This window comes from Bos indicus, chromosome 12 (assembly GCF_029378745.1).
Source record: "Bos indicus isolate NIAB-ARS_2022 breed Sahiwal x Tharparkar chromosome 12, NIAB-ARS_B.indTharparkar_mat_pri_1.0, whole genome shotgun sequence".
In the NCBI taxonomy this organism is placed as follows: domain Eukaryota; kingdom Metazoa; phylum Chordata; class Mammalia; order Artiodactyla; family Bovidae; genus Bos; species Bos indicus.
Genome location: NC_091771.1, coordinates 79,789,004 through 79,814,016, shown reverse-complemented (window position 1 = coordinate 79,814,016; position 25,013 = coordinate 79,789,004). Strand labels below are relative to the sequence as shown.

General features: G+C 40.8%; 1 protein-coding gene across 5 annotated transcripts in view; it reads right to left on the bottom strand.

The window, feature by feature from the left end:
- Positions 1–25,013, bottom strand: part of PCCA (propionyl-CoA carboxylase subunit alpha) — a 360,640-nt gene that overhangs the window by 238,786 nt on the left and 96,841 nt on the right. For all 5 annotated transcript variants that reach the window (XM_019971675.2, XM_070799925.1, XM_019971676.2 and 2 more), the window contains 2 exons: positions 22,565–22,696; positions 1,905–1,941 (listed from right to left, as the gene is read on the bottom strand). In XM_019971675.2, coding sequence (XP_019827234.2) covers positions 1,905–1,941; positions 22,565–22,696 — 169 coding nt within the window. The remainder of the gene's footprint in view (positions 1–1,904; positions 1,942–22,564; positions 22,697–25,013) is intronic.

Here is a 25,013-nt window from a genome sequence, read left to right as displayed (position 1 = left end):
GATTCAGAAGGGGTTTTCAGGGGAATTCCAAAAGCTTTATAAAGTTGATGACCCTGCCCTGTTCTTTATTATGTTTTATTTCACCTCAAATTTTATGGCTTCCCTTTCTTTTAGCATAAGCAAAACACTAGCACCCTTATATTTAATAGCCATGATGGCAATCATTCATTTCACAAATGAGAAGAAGCAAGTGAGGAAGAATTAGAGGAAAGATAGGAAAGAGGAAGGCCCATAAAGGATGTGCCCAGATATTAAAAAAAGAGCCTCAAATTGAAAATAACCTCAGGAAGTATAAAACTGAAGTGGGGGGGTGGGCAGTGCGGTTAAGCACAGCATTAAAATATTAAAGGAAGAAAGCCAAGTGATGAGAACTGGTCAGAGTCCCATTGTGATTAACTGGTTATTTTAAAGGCTACAGGTTTTTTTTTTTTTTTAAGTGGAAGACAAAACATGAAACAGCAAGCTAAGCAATCTGTCATTTACACAAAGGACATTTTCAAGAGCTGAAGATTCACAATTTAAATTGTGACAAACCAGTGTAATTCAAGATTTTATCCTAATCTCTTTGTATTTCTCAAAAATTCCTCCAAATATTCTGCTCTTTTTGTGTAGATACTACTGTGATATTACTATTACATCCCATTACATAGATAATAATAATACCTAAACGAGAACTAGAAAGATGATTTTTGACATTTAGAAGTACACAACGAAATAAAATTATTTTAGGAGGGTGTCCGCAAAAGCCAGCAGATAGGTGACAGCCTCTTAGGCTATGGAGAATGCCAGTGATTTCAAACCACAGAGAGAAACTGTTGATTTTCTTAAAGGCATAAACCCCAAAATAGGCCCATGTAGTTCAACTTATTCAGAATCTAGCAAATCTTCCTGTGAAGTACTGAAATGCTTTTTGATGAGCCTGGAGAAATGATTAAATGAAGAGCTGTTACAGTCAGATAAAATAAGATTTTCTGGGGTCTGGTCTCAACTCCAGGACCTGTATCAGTCAAATCAGCCAAATCAATGAATAAAATAACTCTAAACAATCAATCTAGTGAGAAAACAGGACTAAAGAAATGTTAATGTGGGGTGCTGAAAGTTTGGCTCTATCAGCTCAGGAATGCTGAGATGCTGGGAATGCCCAGCTAGCAAACATTATCTAATCTCTCTCATATTCCGACAAATTTCTATCAAATGTAAACAAATACGAACTGATTAATACAACACCACAGTTATTCAACAGCAATACTAATCCATGGTAATGGTAGGCCCTTGCATTTTCTTAATTACCAGGCACTAAAAATACACTAGTTGTCAAGAGTGCCAGGGATATTTTTGAAAATAAAAAGTCAGGAAGCACTGGCCCAGTGCAATTATACATAAAACAGGCAAGTAAAACAGTCATTAAAATGTTCTTCAGCTTACCTTTTATTCCAATATAGAATATTCTGTTCTAATCTCTCACATTCTATTTTCTCTTTCCTAGCAAGATTATAAAGTTGATATTTAACATCTTAAGAAAAAGTAAAAACTTGAAGAGCCTTGTCAAAGAGGAAATCCTCATTTTAATCATGAGTGCCCTTAAGTAACTTGTGGTCTACTACATATGTATAAACTTACATTCCATCCAGTCTCAAGAACGATTAAGACAATTTCTTCTTTTAATTAGCCAGTGACTTCATCTTACAAAAGAACTATCATGAAGGTCAAACTAACTCTTTAAAGTTCACATTAATAATAGAATATGGTGATGCTGCTGATAAATTCTTCCAGAGGAACAACTCATCAGAATCCTGAAACTATTAAAGTACTATTTGCTCTCTGGGAATTAGGTATTACGTGTTCACTCAACCGTATCTGCTGAAAGACACAGAAACTCAACCAAAGTTAATTTAAGAACTTACCAATTTCCCTTGCAATTCTGACAGCTTCATCTGCATCCTGAAAAAGCAGGAAATGAGACTCAACATTAATCCCATCAGCCATTGCACAATGTCTTTAGGGCAGTCATATATTGCACTACTGTCTCCTCCGATTCATTTAATGTTCAATTTTACAACCTTCTAACTCTTTTCAGTCAGAGAAATGTAAAATTAATACCATAAGTGGAATGTAAATTCTACCTCATCATTATTATATTAAGAAACTCAAAGCAGTTGGAAATGAGCTGGCAGGAAGCACCACCAGAAATGTCAAATGATTTGGTGCAGTGGCTGGAATTTAAGGGCAGAATTTAGATGTTTACAATCAATACTGAATCATAAATCAGACCATTAAAGCTTGTCCACAGCTAGCTCGTTTGTCTCTGATATTTACACGTCATGTTTTCCTTGATTCTGTCAGCAGGGGGAGTTGATTCTCTATTGTTTGGGAGGAGCTTGACAGATTTTCCAGAAATAAAGTAACTAAATTTCCAGTATCTATAGGAATTGCCAATTGTTCCCCTCAAAAAAATTCCTTTAGTAATCTCCATTACTTTTTTTGTGTCCTTTTTTTGGGTACATAATTTTATCTTTACCAGTTGCACCTTGTCAACAGAAATTAAAAATCTTAAATTCCATGATCTAGTAGAGGGGGGATCTTCCCAAAAGCCAAGGAAAGGAAATGCATTCTAAAACAGCACACAGTAACACTGTGAGTCAGCTTTATTTCAGTAACAAATAAAACAGTACAAGGTAAGCGTTTATGAAAGCAAGGATTATTCATTGGTGAATAGCGACCAATGCTATTGAATGCACAGAAACTTGCCTTGAATCTAAACTATTTCATTGATCAGTGACTCTCACCTAACATGCCCAACATAGGACATTCCCGATACACTTCCCCCATAAACAGCAAAGAAAAGCTGAAAAGATGTTAAATTCAAGTAAATCCTAATAAATTTAACTTTTTAAATAACTTGATGACATAAACTATCACAAGGAATGACAATAATGTTTTGAAACCACTGGCTGGTAAGAAAGCCTGAATTTTTGGAAAATAACTTTAAACTATCAAAGTAAACGCTGGTATTTTTTTTTTTTAAGCTTTTACGTTAATACTTTAAAAATGTAGAGTAACCATGTCAGAATCCTCCCTCAAAATGGGGGCGGGGAATGTTTATAACTGGTTCATTCATGTCTAATAAAAAAAAAAAAAAAAAAATCTTCCTTAAAAGTCTTCAGTACCTAATAACATCCCCTGAATAAGGAGGCTGGCAGGGGAAGTTGTCAGAAAAATTTAATTTCCTTTCATTAGCCAGTCTGCTCCCCAAATAGGTGCTTGTTAAGTTCAAAGCGGTCCTGAAAGCGACATCAGTTTTAAGTCTTTTTTTTTTTTTTAACTCCAAGCAGTCACATCTGCTAATGAGATTTTCCAAATAACAATTGTTTTCAAGTCAGAGATAAATCTATACTTCCCATTCTATCCCCTTCCTGCAAAAAAAAAAAAAAAATCAAGGTTTACTGCTTTATTACACCTTGCTGTTTTCGCTGACCCTACATTCTCCAAATTTTAGCTTAAAGGGATAAAATTCCATGAAAAGGGTCATTTAAGAATGTTAGTGGTTTCCACACATTGAGTTTGAAGGTTCTTTGTTCAAGCCACTGACAGTTATTGGAGAATACTTCCCCTTAATAGCCTCTCTGTCAGGAAGTGTTAAACCTGCCAAATGCAGACAATTAGTGCCTCATGAACAAAATACAGGAACAGTACTGGCTGATGGAGACTGGATTATAAGAAGTCTAGAAGGAAACTTTTAACATGTCTTTTCTTTCAAACGAGTAATAGTATATTTGCAAAAGATATTCAAAGAAAAAAATAAACCCTGCTATCTAAAAGGTTCATTACCTTGAGAGAACTAACAGGCAAATATTAGCTCATTAGTAATATTTTAACATGCATTTATATATAAATATTAGGGATGGACTGTGTACAGAGAGAGGTATCATTTACACAAAGCAAAACTTCTAAAAATTCTTCAGCTGTTACAAATCCAACTCTTGTATAAACCACCACAAAATAATCTTGTGTCTTAACTAATCGGTAACGCTTAAGTTTTCCTACTACGAAAAGCAAATTCACTAAATGACCTTCCAAGTAAAATCAATAGTCTTTAAAATTAGCTTTTCACTTGTCAATAATTCATTGCAGAATTATTTTGTTAAGAACATATTATGTACTAGACACTAAAAACCTCTATTACCAGTTTCAATAATAAACTATTAAGTATACCTGGTTCCAATATGTTCCTTCAGCACATATATTTATAAAACTACTTTTAAAGGGATAAAAAGCCCGATATAGCTCAAAATTCAATGGCACTGACACATCCCACAGTGTAACTTCCTTGTAGGGCTGAAAGTGAGGGAAGTTGATAAGTCACTCAGTCGTGTCTGACTCTTTGCGACCCCCATGGACTGTAGTCCGCCAGGCTCCTCTGTCCATGAGATTCTCTAGGCAAGAATACTGGAGTGGGTTGCCATTTCCTTCTCCAGGGATCTTCCCAACCCAGGGATTGAACCAAGGTCTCCTGCATTGCAGGCAGATTCTTTACCATCTGAGCCACCAGGGAAGCCCCTACAGGGCTAGAGGTAGAAAAACAATTCTTAGTAAAAAGAATTAAACCAACAAGAAAAAGACCAACAGTCATCAGGAAAAAATGAGCAAAGGATGAAATAAGAAGTTTACATTAAATGAAATTTAAAAGGGTAACATATAAAATATGTTCAACTTTAATCATAATTACCAGACAGTACTTTTCATCCACCAGCATCTGCGAAGAGCCAAGAGCAGTGACCTGAAGGAGAACTAGCACTACTCTCCCTATTGGGTATAATCTTTTTAAAAAGAAACAGTCAGTATCTATCAAAAGTTTGAGGGCATACATCTTTCGACCCAGAAATTTCATTTTGGAGAAGTTATTCTACAGATATAGTCACATGCACGCACGAAGAGACATATATAAAGACATTTATTATTTTCACTTGGTTGGTGGTGGTTTGGTAAGGAAAGAAAATCAGAAGAGAAAAAAAAAAAAAAAAACTTAAAAGGCCTTAACTAAGGAAACTGGTAAACTGGTACCATAAATGGTACACATATCAACATGGAATACTACACAGCCTTTTAAAAAAATGAGATTGCTCCATCTGTTCTTATTCATCCATTTGTGCATTAATTAGGAAAATATTTACAGGGAAATACCACATGAAATAGATTTTGCCCTCAAGGAACATACAGCCAAATAAGTGAAACAGAAAAGAGAGTAAACAAATCCAATGAGACTTGAAATAAATGTTCCATGGAAACCAATGGTACAGAGGGAGCCAGTAAGAGGGAGAACCCACTTCAGAAAGATCGCTCAGACAGGGGACTTCCAAAGTAAAATTTAAACTGAAACCCAAAGGGAACGGCAGTTAGCCACCATGGGAAGATTCAAAAGAAAGAATTCTAGACAAAAGGAACAACATGCGTGAAAACCCTAGTCTAGAAAGCTGGTGCAGAGGCACAGTAAGGACGTGGCAGAAAAGGGCAGGAGGAAGCATCAATACAGGTAGCAGCTGTGCTCTGCTCTGACAGGACCTTATGGGATTCGGTCCCGGTTCAAATGCCTTGGCACCAGGCAGGAGAAAGACGGTTCAGATTTAGGTTTCAAGAAGATAACTCTCACACACTAAAGAGATGCCAACTACAATATACACTGTGGGAGGAAGGGAAAGTTAGAGGAGAGTACACAGACCTCATCTACATTAAGATAGAAAAACATACATCAGCGCTTAGAAAAACCTATGTATAGACATATTAAAAAACTCAGCTTGAGTAACTGCTCAAAAATAGGATTGAGAGCTGGGGGAAAGGGGGAAATTTTACTTCTCATTGCATACCCTTAGTTTCACATTGAACTTTAAAAAAAAACATAAAGATAAAAATTTCACACTACGTTCATAATTCAAAAATTAAATCAAGGCTTCCCTGATGGCTCAATGATAAAGAATCTACCTGCCAATACAGGGGACACAGGTTCGATCCCTGGTCCGGGAAGAGCTCACAAGCCAGAGGACACCTAAGTCTGTGCGCCACAACTACAGAGCCAGAGCTCTAGAGCCTGGGAGCCGCACCAAGAAAAGCCACTGCAGTGAGAAGCCCAAGCACCACGACGAAGAGCAGCCCCCGCTCGCTGGAACTAGAGAAAGCCCCATGCATAGTAACAAAGATCCAGCGGGGCCATAAATAAAATAAGTCCTTTTTAGAAAGCCAATCTGCCACACTTGAAGGTGTTATTCCAATCATCTAACTAGTGATTTCCAGAGCACTAACTGTTAACTAAATACAGTGATGGTGGTGATTTAGTTGTTCAGTCATGTCCAACTCTTGCGACCCCATGGACAGTCTACCAGGCTCCTCTGTCCATGGGATTTCTCCCAGGCAAGGATACTGGAGTGGGTTGCCATTTCCTTCTCCAGGGGATCTTCCCAACCCAGCGACTGAATCTCGGTCTCCTGCACGGGCAGGTGAGTTCTTTACTGCTGAGCCACCAGGCAAGCCCCACAAAATATAGTATATTCCCAATATCTGCTTCACATTTTCATGACTTCTCGCTGCCTCAGAACCAAATTTCAGCTCCTTCACTCCCGTTTCCATACCTGTTCCTGTCATTCTGAGCCACCAGTCCATCCTAGTCTCTCTCTATCCCAACGCCACGCACTCCCTCCAGCCTTTCCTCAGCCAACCTGGCTCAGCCAGAAACTCTATTCTCCTTCACCACCTTCACCAAACCAAATCATAGTACTGTATGGCCCACACTAGGCCCTGAAGGCACAGGACAGAACGAGAAAAGCTCCTCCGTAAGCAAAAAATTACAACATTACACCCCAGTCCTCGTGCAATCTATAGCCTAGAAGAAAAGACAGATCTTAACCATGACTGCACAGCAGCTAAGAAACCAGCACCGAGAGGCGTGCTGCGGAAGTGAAGAGGGCACGTGACAGCAGGGGATCTCGAACTCAAAAACGGTCTCAGGAGGCCTCTCAGACGCAGTGACTTTGAAAAGAGACCTAGGAAATGAAATCATGGTGGAACACAGTCAGGGAGACTGGGGCCTGAGCGTCAGCCCACTGCACAGTGAGGCAAGGCCTCATGAAAAAGCATCAACTCCAGCTTAAGAGCAAGGAAATGAGGGGACTTGCTTTGGCAGCCTTTGGCAGACTTTTAGCATAGAATTTACTTATTAATATTATTTCTGTATTGTCTTACCCTGCGTAGGCCCTGATCCCATTAAAATGTAAGCTCCAGAAGAGCAGAAATCTCTGTCTTGCTGGCTCAGCGATATATTTTCAGTGCCTAGAACAATGCCTGGCACATGCAAGAAACAGCTGTTGAGTGAAAGAAGGAATGAAGGAACGAACAGACGAATTCTTTAGAGAGAGGGGAACGGGATCTGTGGAGTCCAGCCGGGAAGCGGCAGTCTAGGTGAGAGACAAATGACCATTTTCTCTTAAAGGGAGGGGTGCTTGCTTCGAGCTTCACGCAGACATCACTCTCTTTAGAAAGCCTTTCCAGTCCTATGCCAGGTTAGGCATCACTGCCCTATGATCACATTACACCCTGCCCCTCCATTAGGACGGCCCCTGCCACACTTCATCTCCAGGAGCGACCTGACTAGCTCACTCGCTCTCTCTGCTGAATCCCCAGAGCTTAGCAAATCAACACATTACTTGTTGAATGAATAAACAACCATCCATCAGCCTCCAAAGAAATCAGTCTGTTGTGACAAGACAATCTCCTGAATGATGACTCCAGTGCCAACAGCACTCTCATCTCAGGAGCATCGATGTTAGAAGGGGGTGAACCTGTATCCCAGGAGACGGAGAGGCTTGTCCAAATTCCCATATCTAAGTGACACACAGAAAGGGGGTGCTCTGCATTAATCTGGAGCAGGGGCTCAAGAGCCACACAGGCTCGGGTTCTGCCATAACATTTTGATGAAATATTGTCAACACTAGGCAAAACCAACTCCAGGTATTCACCTTCATGTCTTAATTCTCTCTCAGTCAAGCACTTTTCTCACTGCATCACACAATTTCAAGTTTTGAAACTTATGTTTTCAAAAAAAAAAAACTGCTGTTAAAAAGAAATATATAATGCTACCCACATAAGGATTTTTAAATAAACATTTCATTAATTTTTTTAAAAACTCAAACCTTATGTGGTAGTTAGCTTTCAAAATGAAGGGTCACAGTTTGCCAACAAAGGTCCATCTAGTCAAGGCTATGGTTTTTCCTGTGGTCATGTATGGATGTGAGAGTTGGACTGTGAAGAAGGCTGAGCGCCGAAGAATGGATGCTTTTGAACTGTGGTGTTGGAGAAGACTCTTGAAAGTCCCTTGGACTGCAAGGAGATCCAACCAGTCCATTCTGAAGGAGATCAGCCCGGGGATTTCTTTGGAAGGAATGATGCTAAAGCTGAAAACTCCAGTACTTTGGCCACCTCATGCGAACAGTTGACTCACTGGAAAAGACTCTGATGCTGGGAGGGATTGGGGGCCAGAGGAGAAGGGGACGACAGAGGATGAGATGGCTGGATGGCATCACTGACTCGATGGACGTGAGTCTGAGTGAACTCCGGGAGTTGGTGATGGACAGGGAGGCCTGGCGTGCTGCAATTCATGGGGTCGCAAAGAGTCAGACATGAGTGAGCGACTGAACTGAACTGAGTGAATAAACCTGATGACTTCAACTCAAGAGGTAGGAGAAATAATCCAATGACATCATTTGATTCTCTTCCTCAAGCAATAAAAATTCCTGTCATTCATTCTGTAATGCCAATCTGCCTTGAACTAAACTCAGTTTCTAAAGTTATTTAACGCATGGAAATACTGATGAGGGAAGCAGTGGAGGAAAGCATTAAGCTATAAATTCTAAAGCAGCAGTTCAAGAAATGGAGATAGAGGAAAGAAGCCAACAGAACCAGTAACCATTTCTTTTACTCCTCTATTTCAGTACAACTTGCATTAAGAGAGCTTTATCATCCAACCCAAGAGTAAAACAGTGAAAATTCTGTTTTACAGAGAATATGGTGGGAAGGGTAGGTGATATTGCTATAACCAAGTAAGTGAAAGTGAAATTGCTCAGTTGTGTTCGACTCTTTATGACTCCATGGACTATAGCCTAACAGACTCTTTCATCCATGGAATTTTCCAAGCAAGAGTACTGGAGTGGGTTGCCATTTCCTTCTCCTGGGGATCTTCCTGACCCAGAGATCAAACCCAGGTCTCCTGCACTGCAGGCAGACACTTCATCGACTGAGCCACCAGGGAAGCCCCAAGTAAGTAGATCACAAACATGTAAAAAGAAGCTAAAAAAAAAAAAAAACTGGCTGCCTTTTCTGCAAGCCTAATATACCTGCTGGGTTTCCCTGGTAGCTCAGCTGGTAAAGAATCTGCCTGCAATGCAGGAGACCCCAGTTTGATTACTGGATAGGAAAAATTCCCTAGAGAGGGGATAGGCTACCCACTCCAGCATTCTTGGGCTTCCCTGGTGGCTCACACAGTAAAGAATCTGCCTGCAATGCAGGAGACCTGGGTTCGATCCCTGGATTGGGAAGATTCCCTGGATGAGGGCATTGCAACCCACTCCAGGGGAGAATCCCATGGACAAAGAAGCCTGGCAGGCCACAGTCCAGACGCAACTGAGCAGCTAACCACAGTGCACCTGTTAATGGTCTACAGCACCCACCTGTGAGGCAGTGAGGCCCAGCAGCTAAGAGCAAAGGTGCTGGGGCCAAAAGGCATGGGCTCCGATGAGGACTCACTGACAGTGTATGTGCTACCTACCAGTATGCCTCTCTGGATCAGGTTTTCTCATCTGTAAGATGGACACAGTATCTCATAGGGGTTATTAAGAAGATGAAATCAGTAACAGATGAAACATACTAGAACAGAGTCTGGCAAGAAGCAAGCAAGCACTCAGGGTTGGCAACCTGATAAAATGGGCAGCCCGCACCCCCAACTATCAAGTGTGCTTCTCTCCTGCTTGGCCCTGGGTGTTCTATCCTGGGATCATCACTCACTCTGAAACTGCATGATACAGAATACAGAACTAATACTGGTGCTGCTGCTGCTGCTGCTAAGTCGCTTCAGTCGTGTCTCTGTGCGACCCCATAGACGGCAGCCCACTAGGCTCCCCCATCCCTGGGATTCTGGTGCTACAACACCACAAAAAATGTGTCTAGGGGAACCTCCATCACACTTGCGTGGATCAGCTGATCTGTGTATTCTTCCTAGTGGGTGAGCGGGGCTTGTCTTGGGTGGAGAAGGGAAGGAAAATCTGTAACAAAGACAGATTCAAATAGTCCTCCCCGACACCGAACACCCCATTTTTTCCTAGTGATGTTGGTGTCAAATACCACCTCCACCACCTGCGATTCAGACCACACCTCTCCTGCCTCTCTCACCACAGATAGTCTACTTACCAACCCCAAATTCTGGGCTCACTGGACCCAAGTCCTGCTACTCGTCCATATGGGAAGCTATTTGGGAGTTTACTTCCATCAGCTGGTTTTTGAACAAAACCTTCACTGCTTTTGAAGAAAAAAAAAAATTACTGCTTCAAGACATCATGGGGAAATGTTCTATCTGTGTACAAAAAGCTATACACCCTCAGCTCAGTTCAGTCGCTCAGTCATGTCCAACTCTTTGTGACCTCACGGACTGCAGCACACCAGGCTTCCCTGTCCATCACCAACTCCTGGAGCCTAATAGACCCTCAAGTCATATACAAAAATAAAGCAGAACTTCCAGCAATCCTGGGTTCAAGAAATAGGCTCCCACTGATGATGTGTTTTCCAGATAACTCTGAGTCAAACAGAAGACTCTTTCTGCTTAATTTATTTGCAAATCTAAATTTTAGCACACATTTCTCTAATTATAAAGCTGTGTAATAAACATGGTTGAATAAATTTTTTTTCCCGAAAATATAAAGCCTCTGTAGCATCATCAGGAAAGTTATTCTTGGTTTAGCAGGGAAAAAGGATACTGATGTCTAACAGTATACTTTTTGATTACTAGGAAAGAGCTTTTCTTTTTTCGTTTTTTTAATGATTCCCTTCACACCAGTTTTTTGTACTTATTATTTGGCTCTTTCTACTAAAGCAAAAGTGCAGTGCTGAAAATCTGGCTAATGAGGTGATAAAAATAATCACTACTGTGAACCTACAGTATAAACCTCATTCAACTACCTTACCATAACTTTGAGATGCAAATATTACTGTTCTCTCTTACAGAGCAACAGAAACTCAAATAAGTTTAATAAATATCCCAGGAAAAAGGTAGGTATTAGAACCAAACAAAGCAATTTAACGACTGGTGATTCTTCCCTCTGCTTCACCCCTGACATCTAAGGGATCATGAAATCTTCAACCTCCAGTGTTTCCCCACACTGTCAACTTGGCTCCATTCTAACACCTTATTTTAGGCCCCCATCATTTCTTGTCTAGATTAAAGGAAATGTATTCTAATTGGCCCACCAAACTCAAGCTTTGCACTGCTCTAATCCATTTTCCACATCACAAATCAAAATCAGTTCAGTTCAGTCGCTCAGTCCTGTCCGACTCTTTGAGACCCCATGAACTGCAGCACGCCAGGCCTCCCTGTCCATCACCAACTCCCGGAGTTCACTCAAACTCACGTCCATCGAGTCAGTGATGCCATCCAGCCATCTCATCCTCTGTCGTCCCCTTCTCCTCTGGCCCCCAATCCCTCCCAGCATCAGAGTCTTTTCCAATGAGTCAATTCTTCACATGAGGTGGCCAAAGTATTGGAGTTTCAGCTTTAGCATCATTCCTTCCAAAGAAATCCCAGGGCTGATCTCCTTCAGAATGGACTGGTTGGATCTCCTTGCAGTCCAAGGGACTCCCAAGAGTCTTCTCCAACACCACACTTCAAAAGCATCAATTCTTCAGCACTCAGCTTAGTTCACTGTCCAACTCTCACATCCATACATCACCACAGGAAAAACCATAGCCTTGACTAGACGGACCTTTGTTGGCAAAGTAATGTCTCTGCTTTTGAATATGCTATCTAGGTTGGTCATAACTTTCCTTCCAAGGAGTAAGCGTCTTTTAATTTCGTGGTTACAGTCACCATCTGCAGTGATTTCGGAGCCCAGAAAAATAAAGTCTGACACTGTTTCCACTGTTTCCTCATTTATTTCCCACGAAGTGATGGGACCGGATGCCATGATCTTCGTTTTCTGAATGTTGAGCTTTAAGCCAACTTTTTCACTCTCCTCTTTCACTTTCATCAAGAGACTCTTTAGTTCCTCTTCACTTTCTGCCATAAGGGTGGTGTCATTTGCATATCTGAGGTTATTGATATTTCTCCCAGCAATCTTGATTCCAGCTTGTGCTTCTTCCAGTCTCAAGAACAAGACAAAAGGAAATCATTCCAGAAGACTCCTTACGTACAACACACAATGGTTTAAAAGAATGTGGTAAACCATCTCCATGGAACCTCCAAATAAGATTCAATTATTTGAATAGAAAAGGAACAAATGTTTTAAAGAGAGATATAACAAACTGAAACCACATGAATCCACTCAAGCACTTGGAAGGGAAAAAGGTAGAGTATAGTTGCCAAGAAAAAGAACTGCCTTAAAAATACCACAGATCAATGGGGAGAAGAAAGAATGGATTTTAAAAAGATGGAATTATCTATAATTAGCACATACAGTCTTCCAATGCAAGAGTACTGCTTAATGCAGCTGCTAAAACTACAAGGTATTCCAAAAATTTACACTTTTTATCTGCATCAGCAACTCTCTGTCTGCATAGACACCATCAAAAACAATCTCTTACCTAACAAATCTAAACTACACAATGTGAAAAGTAGTGGTTTTGAAGTAAAGTGGAGTTACTACGGGATTCTAAAATAATCAAATTTAAAAGAAAAAATGTATTGCTTCTTATATCAGAAATAGTTAAAAGCAAACTAGAAATAAAACTATTAAAATTTATCTGAAAAACAAAAAGGCATTCCATAAAATTATTTTTTAAATATTTATCTGAAAACTATATCCTACAGATTGCAGCTTAACAAATTCATTCAGACAAGCGGTGTTGGGAACTGTACACCACAGTCAAACTTACACAGGCAATGAAAATCCATCATTATTTAAGAGTATTAAGAGGATCTTAAAAATCACCTAAGGCATACAAGGAGACAATAGTGAAAAACAGTGGATTTCTTTTCCTCAACTTTCTACTTTTCCCTATTTTTCAAATGAACAGAGGTTGGAAATTCATATACAGTTTGTCGAATGACGCCTCCCTGAAAAGAAAACCAAGAACACCCGTTGATGAAGCAAAACCAAGCTTATGATTGATAGCACCTACTACAGTAAAGGGCACTAGCATTTTGAGGCAATTCTGGAGGTTTCACTGGGATCAGTTCAAGGCCTGCTAAAAGCCACAGTTCCAGATCCTAGCTTCAAAAACTGCAGTTTTTGAAGTGGGGGGCCATCCCAGGGATCTCCCCAACCACAATATGAAGAAAACTTTCACATAGGGGAGAGCTCCAAAAGAATCAACATTTTTTTTGTTGTTCAAAGTCCATAAGACCAAGTTCACTGGGAAGCAGATGATCATGGGACCTAGAAATTCACCTTCATGCAGGCTCCAGGAGCCAGTGAGTTCAGAAGGTTTCAAGGGTGTTCAAACAGGATAAAATCTGCATTGAAACCCATATGAAAATCTTGAGGACGTTCCTCTGTTTTTTGTCCCTGGGAGTCTGGGGCTGGTAGATCTCCCTTCCAAATGCTCAACCACCAAGGCCCTGCACACAGCCAGGTCTCTGATTCGAGATGGCCAACCACAATTTGATGAGCCAGTATAAGATGTTCACAGAAGGTTTGCCTCAGGCTGCCTGTGCTGTGAGTACTGTACTTCTCCTCAAACAAATGAAATCTGTAACTCAAACTCGGGTTCTTATCTTTCTACATGGCATGATTTCACCAAGCATAATTTAGAATTACAATAGATTCTTTCAAAAGCTTTTGTTATCAGTGGTTCATTTGAGATGCCCCTTAGGGAAAAACAGGGGGGCAAACTCTCAAACATCTAGAGTTTTTGCATTTTTTAAATCAACATGAAGAAGCTTCCAGAAGAAATTCAAATGCCAAATCTGTTTCCTTATGAAATTCACAGGGAAGACAAGGTTCATAGAGAACAGCAAAGGCACAGAAAAAGCCAAATGAAAAACACAAAAAACTTACAACTCTCTCAAACCTACTGGTCTTTATCCTGCTCTTCCTGTTTCTCTATTCTATGTCCCTCCGCTCTCCCCTGCCCTGTTCTTCCTTCCCCTGAGTTGTTCCCCTTTTCTCCTGGCTGACCAGAAACCTGTCAAATGAGGGCAAGTCCCTATGGCTGAAGTAAACCTCGATCTCATTCTGAACTGAGAGGCAGTATCAAAGATTTCCCAAAGCCTCCACAAGATAGAAGTTTATAGAGAAACAGAGTATTCTAGGAGCGTATAATCTAAGGTACCCAAGTTTATATCACCTGGTTCATACTGCTAGCAAGAGCCTCAGGTAGAAAATAGTGGATTAACGGGGAGAAGAAGAAGACCCTGAGAGTGACTTGAGACCCCTAACCACATAGAAACAGAGGTTTAGAGAAACCGTACATGATGGGCAAGGTCTCTGGGAGACTACCACCAAAATCTGCCTGTGAAGTTACGCTGGGCTCTAGTGCAGTTCTGCTGGCAGAGAGAGCAAAGTCCTCGGAGACACCAGAGATGGCCTCTTTAATGCCCTTAGACAGGAATCAAGGGGAGATCCTGAAGCACTTGCAACCCCAGCTCTCTCTTCATGTTTTGTGAGCAGCCTTAAACCAGAAATGGGAAATTTCATGAATAAAAACTGGATGGAAAACAGCCACATTTTCAGGTCTTCAATTTCATACCATACATTTTAAAGGAGCCTCAAAACAAAAGCAGAATAAGGCCCAGAATAAACTAATGCCCTTACAGATAAAATCAGATGCTCCCATTCCAGATATTAATATAGTCTTCTGATAAAGACACCAGCAGACTTTGTAACCAGAAGTGACAATCAGTAAACAATTGCTCGGTATTAGCCAAGAAAATGAAGGAAAAAACTGTAACAGACAGTGTTTCAAAAGTGAATCAAGTACCCATTTCACCCATCAACTCAAAAGGAGAAATTTCACTAATTACTAATTACTGATACTGCTGGTACACTATCAACCTTAACCCCACCATTGTTACACATGCCCTCTCTGAGTGTCAACAAAGTACTCAGATAACAGGTATCTCTAATACTTGTCACATTTTCCATGTGCCAGTAACCAGCTTTGAATCTTTACTCAAGGAACATTCTGGAGAAGGAAATGGCAACCCACTCCAATATTCTAGACTGGAAAATCCCATGGACGGAGGAGCTTGACAGGCTACTGTCCATGGGGTCGCAAAGAGCTGGACACACCCGAGCAACTTCACTTCTCCTTTCTCCTATGAGACACTAGACTCATTGACTCATAAGAAAGAATGCAAATAGAATTTTTAGATCAAATGCTCTCCTAATGACCTCTTCCTTGAATTCCTGAGGACTCTGTTACTCATCAAAGCAAAATTAATTTGGACTCCAAGCCCAAACTGAATATCTCAAGAAGGCCAGATTTCTTGTTCTCTCTCTCTATATATATATTTATTTATTTATGTATATAAACATACAATTATACTGGCAGAAGTATTAGGGCTGAATAGATCAAGGTTCAGAAAACCACTACCCAAAGGCTGGGCTTTCCTGGTGGCTCAGATGGTAAAGAATTTGCCTGCAATGAAGGATACCCAGGTTCAATTCCTGGGTCAAGAAGACCTCCTGGAGAAGGTTACCCAGTTGAGTATTCTTGCCTGGAGAATTCCAAGGACAGAAGAGTCTGAGGGACTACAATTCACAGAGTCACAGAGAGTAGTACACGACCGAGTAACTAACACATTCAGACTCTCTCAGATGAGAATGTAAGGAAGGACTAAAACCCAAAAGCTGACCCCCTACTCAAGAAAACACTTACCATGCTCTTCCTGGGGTCTTTCAAGGCTGCGATCAAGGTATGGGCCAGATGGCACTTTCACTTAGAGGCTCAAATGGGGACAAATTCAACGTCATCCAAGGGACTGGCAGGATTTATTTCCTTGTGACTGGGGAACTGATAGCCCCACCTTTCTGCTGGCTCGGAATGGAGATCACCTTCACTTTGATCCTCAAAAGGTGTCTGCCATTCACTGCCATGTGGGTTTCCTCAATATGGCTGCCTTCATCATCAAGCCAACACCTAGAATCTGTTCTCTCGTCTCCCAGAAAGGAGTCTTTTGGATAAAACACAATTACACAATTATATTTCATCACCTTTGCCATATAATGTAATTAATTACGGGAGTGACACGCCATCACCCTTTGCCATAGTCTCTGAGTGAAGGAGGTGAGGCAAACTGAAGAAGAGGGGATTACACAAAGGCGCAAATGCCTGGAAGGTTCATTATGACTCAGCAATTCTACTCCTGAGTATATATCCAGAAGAACTTCAAACAGATGTTCAACAATATACCTGCACACAAATGTTCACAGCAACAATATCCACGATCACCAAAAACTAAAAATAATTCAAATGTCCACTAACCAATTACAAACACATTTCCTACAGAAACAATAACCCAATACATTTCTTACAGCAACAAAAACAAGCCAAAAAAAACCCCACAAAAAAACCCCAGTGGCATTGTCATGCAAGGGAATATTACTCATCCATAAAATCAGGGATGAAATACTCATGCATGCTACAACATGAATCCTGTATTCTGCTTCACTTACTATTAAGCATATCTAAAGTTCTTATTTTCATATATAGTATTTACATTTATAGAAGATTTATTTAATTTCCTAGTAGGTTCAAATTCTCTGGTGAAATTCTTTATATGTTTAGCTATTTTCTCCACATTTCCCCCAAATTTCTTTAACACAGTAGTCATACTTATTTTATAGTCTTTTCAGCCAATTTTAGTATCTAGAGAGACAGCACATGCGGGTCAATTCTAATGTCTGTTTTACTGTTTCTCTTGGTTTTACTAGTTAGGTGTTCTCCTCTTTCAGTGTGTCTAATAAACAGGCACTAAATGGCAGATAATTTATATACAACGGTATGTGTATAAAATGTATCTCCTAGAACACTATTCATCCAACAAATACTTAGTCAGCACTCACTCTGTGCCAGGCACCACGTGCAAGCGATGCAGTAAAAAACAGCACAACCCTTGTTAGCAAGCAGCCTACTGTCCGGAAGTAGATACTCAACCCACCTCTACAATGGGCAAAAGGGGCTATAAAACGAGGCTGTTGCTACACATCTTACCCCTGTTACCTCTTCTCTCTCCCTTGATGGCTCCAGTCATGTAATTCCATACTACTTGTTCAACATCAAGTACTCTTTAACCTCATTACTTTGGCACTTGTGAACAGTTTCTACTCAGTAAACCTTGCTTTTCTCCCTGATTATCACATGACACGCCCTGTGACGGCCTTACCTGACATGCAAAACCTCGTTAAAATTGTGAGTCAACTCTACCCTAGAGCATGCCCTTTCCCCATTCCCTGCCCTGTGTTTCTTATTTTTTGTGTACTGTTTTTCTCCTTCTATAGCATATGTTATATGAGGGCAGGAATAGTTTGGTGGTTTTGGTCTAGTTTGATCCCTACTATATCCAGGCACTTCAAACAATGTTACACAAAACAGCATGTACTATGTTAAATATCTACTGAATAGATGAGTAAACAGTTTTAAACACGATAAATGAAGTATAGGATTGTTGTTGTTCAGTCACTAAGCTGTGTCCAACTCTTAGCAACACCACTGTCTGAAGCTGTCTTTCACCCCAGGCTGCCCTATCCACTATCTCCTGGAGTTCACTCAAACTCATGTCCATTGAGTCACTGATGCCATTCAACCAGCTGATTCTCTGTTGCCCCCTTCTCCTCCTACCTTCGCTCTTTTCCACTGAGTTAGCTCTTAGCATCAGACAGCCGAAGTATTGGTGTTTCAGCTCCAGCATCAGTCCTTCCAATGAATATTCAGGACTGATGTCCTTTAGGATGGACTGGTTTCATCTCCATGCTGTCCAAGAGACTCTTAAGGGTCTTCTCTAGCACCATTGTTAGAAAGCATCAATCCTTTGGCACTCAGCCTTCTTTATGGTCCAACTCTCACATCCATACGTGACCACTGGAAAAACCATAGCTTTGACTAGACAGACCTTTGTCAGCAAAGTCATGTCTATGCTTTTTAATATGCTGTCTAGGTTGGTCATAGCTTTTCTTCCAAGGAGCAAACATCTTTTCATTTTGTGCTGTGCACAGTGATTTTAGAGCCCAAGAAAATAAAATTTGGCACTGTTTCTACTTTTTCCCCATCTATGTGCCATGAGGTGATGGGACTAGATGCCATGATTTCAGTCTTTTGAATACTACATTTTAGGCCAGCTTTTTCACTCTCCTCTTTCACTTTCATCAAGAGGTTCTTTAGTTCCTCTTCACTTTCTGCCGTAAGGGTGGTGTCATCTGCATATCTGAGGTTACTGATATTTATCCCAGCAATCTTGATTCCATCCTGTGCTTTATCCAGTCCAGCATTTCGCATGATGTACTCTGCATATAAGTTAAATAAGCAGAGAGACAACATACAGCCTTGACGTACTCCTTTCCCAATTTTGAACCAGTCCATTGTTCCATGTTTGGTTCTAACTGTTGCTTCCTGTCCTGCATACAGTTTCTCAGGAGACAAGTCAGGTGACCGGTTATTCCCATCTCTTGAAGAATTTTCCATAGTTTGCTGTGATCCACACAGTCAAAGGCTTTAGCACAGTCAACGAAGCAGAAGTAAAGGGTTTCCTGGAATTCCCATGGTTTTTCTATGATCCAGCAGGTACTGGCAATTTGATCTCTGGTTCCTCTGCCATTTTGAAATCCAGCTTGTACATCTGGAAGTTCTTGGTTCACATACTGCTAAAGTCTAGCTTGAAGAATTCTGACCATAATCTTGCTAGCATTGGAAATGATTGCAATTGTACGGCAGTTTGAACATTCTTTGGCATTGCCTTTCTTTGGGGTTGGAATGAAAACTAACTTTTTCCAGTTTTGTGGCCACTGCTGAGTTTTCCAAATTTGCTGGCAGATAGAGTCCAGTACTTGAACAGCATCATCTTTTAGGATATGAGATAGCTCAACTGGAATTCCATCACCTCCACTAGGGTAATTCAGGGAAAATATATAGTAGAGGACCTAACGTAATACATACAGTCAAGCAATGCCTCTGTGAGAAATGTTATGTTTAAGCCAAGACCGAAACTATGTGGAGAAGACAATCAAGAGCAAAGACTGAAGCAGAATCAATACACCCATGTCAGAACTAGGCACAAAAGTTTCAAAAATCTGAACGATATCACAGGAGACTGGCTCATCCGATACAAAGAGCAAGCTGACACAGTTTCAGTTTGAAGAGACAAACACAGGAGAACTATTCAAAGGATTTAAATCAGTCATCATTGAAGAGTTTCTAAGCACAAGCATATGATCAAATCAGGATATGTGAAACATCACTCAAGTTTTAGTGTCAAAAAGTAAGTGAACGGGACCAAGACTGGCTACAAGGAGAGGACTTAGAAGGTTGGTGAAGTAATCCAGTCTATATGATGTTAGTTGGAACCTGGAGTTAGCGTGAGGACCAAAAAAAAAAAAAAAAAAGGTAACAGATCAGAAAGATATTTAAGTAATTCTCTTCAGCAATATTTATCAAGAACTCCTGAGTTTCTAGCTGGTGAAATGCTGGCATTTTCTCAGGCAGGAAAGAATGAAAAATGAGAAGCTTATAGTAAGAGTCAGCAAACTTTTTTCTGAATAGGCCAGCTAGTAAATATTCCAGGCTTTGTGCATCTCTGACACAGTTATTCAACTCGGCCATCCTCATGGCACAGCAGTCACAGACACTTGTAAAGGAAAAAGCATGGCTGTGTTCCAATAAAATTTTATTTACAAAAACAGGTGTTCATGGAGCCATCAAATGGCAGTCCCTGGCTAGAGAGAAGAGGATGAGGTGGGCTTCCAACTTGTTACTTTTATGGTGTCTCAATGTCATCAGGTCAACTTGTCTAAGTAGCAACTAGATATGCAGTTCTAAGGTGATATCTTTTGGGGCCCCAAAATCACTGTAAATGGTGACTGCAGCCATGAAATTAAAAGACACGTGCTCCTTGGAAGAAAAGTTATGACCAACCTAGACAGCTTATTAAAAAGTCCATCTATGGAGAAGGAAATGGCAACCCACTCCAGTATTCTTGCCTGGAGAATCCCGTGGAGGGAGGAGCCTGGTAGGCTATAATCCACGGGTCGCAAAGAGTCGGGCATGACTGAGCTACTTAACTTTCATGCCCAATATGGAAGAAAAGGGGGGAAGAATAGGTAAAACTATAAAATTATAGTTTAGAAGTTTATTATACTATAAAAATACAGTTTAGAAGGGCATTGTTGTATGTCATAGGCCAGGGGTAGATATTTTTGGCTTTATTACCCATACTGTCTTTGTGGTATGAAAATTGCATCAGATTATACTAAATGGTGAGCATTACTGAAGTTTGAATTTCATATAAATCCTTCACTTGTTTTGGGGGAAAAAAAAAAAAGTCCATCTAGTCAAAGCTATGGTTTTTCCAATAGTCATGTATGGATGTGACAGTTGGACTATAAAGAAAGCTGAGCACCAAAGAATTGACGCTTTTGAACTGTAGTGGTGGAGAAGACTCCTGAGAGTCCCTTGGACTGCAAGGAGATCCAACCAGTCCATCCTAAAGGAGTTCAGTCCTGAATACTCATTGGAAGGACTGATGCTGTAGCTGAAACTCCATTACTTTGGCCACCTGATGCAAAGAACTGACTCATTTAAAAGACCCTGATGCTCGGAAAGATTGAGGGCGGGAGGAGGCGGGGACGACAGAGGATGAGATGGTTGGATGGCATCACTGGCTCAATGGACATGAGTTTGAGTAGACTGCAGGAGTTGGTGATGGACAGGCAGGCCTGGCGTGCTGGAGTCCATGGGGTCACAAAGAGTCGGATACGACTGAGCAACTGAACTGAACTAAACACAGTGTAACATATGTATGATATGACATGTTAGCACATAAAGTTCTCCTGATCTTTAATCTCTGAAATTAAATTGTGTAAGTTGTTGTGTAAGTGCCCAGAAAAATAACTGGGGAAATCCGTGTCCTACTTACACTTTTTATAGACCAGTCACTGAGGACAGTTTTATATTGTAAAAGATGCAGACCACAGCTAAGGGGTAAAGTGTGAAAACGACACCAAGTGAGGACAATTGTTCTAAGGCTGTGAAAGGACGGAGAACTAAGGCGGCAGCCCTGGTGCGACAAGAGGTTCCCGTGCTCTCAGAAGAGGAGGAAGACAATTTCTCTCCCCACAAACTGGAAGCACCGTGGTGTGAGGGACCACCGGCCTCTTTTATCACCACGCGCTACTCACTAAGCTCAGGGGTCAGTACCTTTCTGACTGACTGAGCTCGTTTAACAGCAGTGATAATGGAAGGGTGCTAAAAGACAAGGAGAGTTTTAAGACATGGAAGAAAGAAAACACCGTCAGTGAAGACTGCCGCCCGTGAGGGCGATACAGCTGACATCTGGGACATCTGGCTTTATGGAGGATGGGAAATATCCTATTCATTGTAAGACGAAAGAAGAAAAAAAATGGATGATTACGTATTAAGGTAAATACAGGTAAATATGGACAAGAAGTTGAGGATACTTCCTAATCAGGGGCCCAGCTTGCCAACAATCCTGTTATGCGTGAGATAACCCAGCACAATGATGAAGAATCGCCCAGTTCAGAAAGGGTAATAAGAAACACTGAGATGAAAAGGTCTTCCAGACTAATTCAAATCGCAAGGTGAAAGTCTACAGAGAGACTCCTTTCTCATGAGAAAAAAAATGAATTAATTTTTCCTTGATGGTGGGGAGAAGTGTAGAGAGGGAGGGAAGACATACACTCTGACTTCTGCCGTTCTTCCTTAGAAGAAGCTGCTGCAGAAGCTGTTGAGGAGATGTCCCTGGGATCTACAGTGACACACAGCTATACCACTCTCCACCAGAAACACGTGTATGACTTATGTTTTATGCATATGGACAGGAGCTCAACGGAAAGACACAGCAACATCATGTTTCAAACATTAAAGAAAAACCACCAATTAACAAAATCCATATAGCTAACGGCACATTTCTATATCACCAAATTTTCTCCTATGAAAGTCAAATACTCATTAAATACAATGCTTAAGTGGCTTCTTCCTCTTTTTAACTTGTGCCACTCAAAATAATCCAAGTGTAAACAACACGGGTTTTTTTTTAATCCAACATGAATATTTTAAAAAGCAAAAACTGCATTTTATCTTACACTTTGGACAAAATGTTTGGTCTCAGGACATGTACTGGAAAGATTAGAGTAAAATAGTTTCTCACCTTGACCACTCCATCAAAGCCAGGGATTGTGTTAACCTTTGCTTTCTTAGCTAATAATTTGCTTTCAATCTTGTCACCCATGGCTTGAATAGCATGTGTATCAGGTCCAATGAAAATGACATCTTCTGCTGCCTGTGGAGAAAAGCAAGTAGAAATCTGTAACAAAAACATCACAGTGCTTGATATGGAGTCACAGTTTCATAATGAAAACCCGTATGTATACTTACTAGTTACTCACAGGCCATAGACAACTTAAAAGCAAGCATTTGAGCCAACACGTTACAATATATGATACAGTATTTCATATAGTGTAAGTGTGCAAAGATACCTGAAACAAAGTCAGGTCAGAGAAAAATAATTAAAAGAACTCCTATGTGATATTAACAGTATTCTTTGGAAAAGCAAATTCTGTGGTGTTGGAGCTGGATCTAGTACTCTGCCACCTAAACAGTAAATTCACCTCTCAAATGTCTTACAAATCTCTGTATTCTCAATGACCCACAGCACAGTGCATTTTCAATGAACACCAACTCTCTGTCAGACTTTGAGCTAAGTGGAGGGGATAACGTAGACAAAAATCACAGGATATCAATTAATTCAAGGGGACATGAAACAGATCACCAGTACCTCAGAGAAAGAGACAAATTAAAGTATGGAATTTTAATATCCTTGTGACTACAAGAACTGAATAAAGAATACAGTAGCAATTTACCAGGTAGAGTTAACGGTTTCAATAAAAGCTACTAAAATCACATTTAGTTCCCCAGCAATAGGCCCATCTCTCTGTGTTGATGTTATTAAAGTAAACAAAAAGCTCATGGACACTAATAAGGAACAGAACAGAGCATGATGGAGTTAGTGCCACTGTAGAGCACAGTCTAGAGAAATAAAGAAGGGGTTTGCTGAGGTAAAGGATGTGGTCACTGGGTAGAGAATTGAGGTTAGATACGAAAAAGCAAAAATCAGATTGCAAGCAGGGCATCACTGGAACAAGGTGCCTAACTGTTGATTCTCTCACCATCTCTGGCCACGGTCAGTATAAAGAATAAATCATATAATTAACATCTCATATTCTATCTACTGGCACTGCAGCCTGAAAAGGCTCTTGGCTTCATTTTCCTGATGGGAATATCATCCAGAGTAGCTGCTGCAGTGTGTTGCTTGGTTGCTCTCTGCCATCATGGCAAAGAGGATTCACCCCAAAGACGTCTGCTTCTTGCAAGAAGAGCTATGACAAACCTAGACACCATATTAAAAAGCAGAGACATCACTTTGCCAACAAAGATCTGTGTAGTCAAAGCAATGGTTTTCCCAACAGTCCTATGTGGATGTGAGAGCTGGACCATAAAGAAAGCTGAGCACCAAAAAACTGATGCTTTGCAATTGTGGTGGTAGAGAAGACTCTGGAGAGTCCCTTGGGCAGCAAGGAGATCAAACCAGTTAATTCTAAAGGAAATCAACCCTGAATATTCATTGGAAGGACTGATGCTGAAGCTGAAGCTCCAACACTTTGGCCACCTGATGCAAAGAACTGACTCATTGTAAAAGACCCTGATGCTGGGAAAGACTGAGGGCAAGAGGAAAAGGGGATGACAGAGGATGAGATGGTTGGATGGCATCACTGACTCAATGGACATGAGTTTGAGTAAACTTTAGGAGATAACAGCAAAGGACAGGGAAGCCTGGTGTGCTGCAGTTCATGGGGTCGCAGAGAGTTGGACATGACTGAGCAACTGAACATTAAAAGCAGGAGATGCAAAGATAACAGGGAATCAACAAAGGGAATATATGAGGAGATAAATATTTGGGAGATGATATGACAATTTCAACTCTACAAAGGCTGAGCCAGTCAAGTGTGGGATAGTCAAGTGCCTATGTTCAGGAGATAAACAGAGACATCTGGAGGTTATAAGGCCTTATAAGATGTATAAGGTTATATGTCTAGGCTAAGATTTGGATGTTTAAAGGCATCTAACAGGAGGAAATTAAAGATTGTAGATAAAGTCACTCAGATAAAATGTACAGAAAAGCTAACGCCTTTAAACTCAGGCACTCACTCTGACCCAAAAGCAAAACACAGGCACTCACTCTGACCCAAAAGCAAAACAGAAGAAAGAGGAATTTTTAGGATTCTGAGTTTAAAGCCTCTTTTGTGTGACAAGGGGGATAACAGGATAATAACCACCTTGCCAGTTTGATGGAAGGACTGAATAAAATAATGTTAAACAGGAAGCTGAGTGCCACAACTCTTAGTTCTTGCCTCTTACCCAGAAGTCCTGATAAAGAGAACACTAGAATAGGAAGACAGCTAGGTTCACAGGACCCCATACGCACTACAGGAATGCAAACACCCGCAGTCACTAGTGTCACCACGAAACTGTCAGTCACTCAGTCGTGTCTGACTCTTTGCGATCCCGTAGACTGTAGCCCGCCAGGCTCTTCTGTCCCT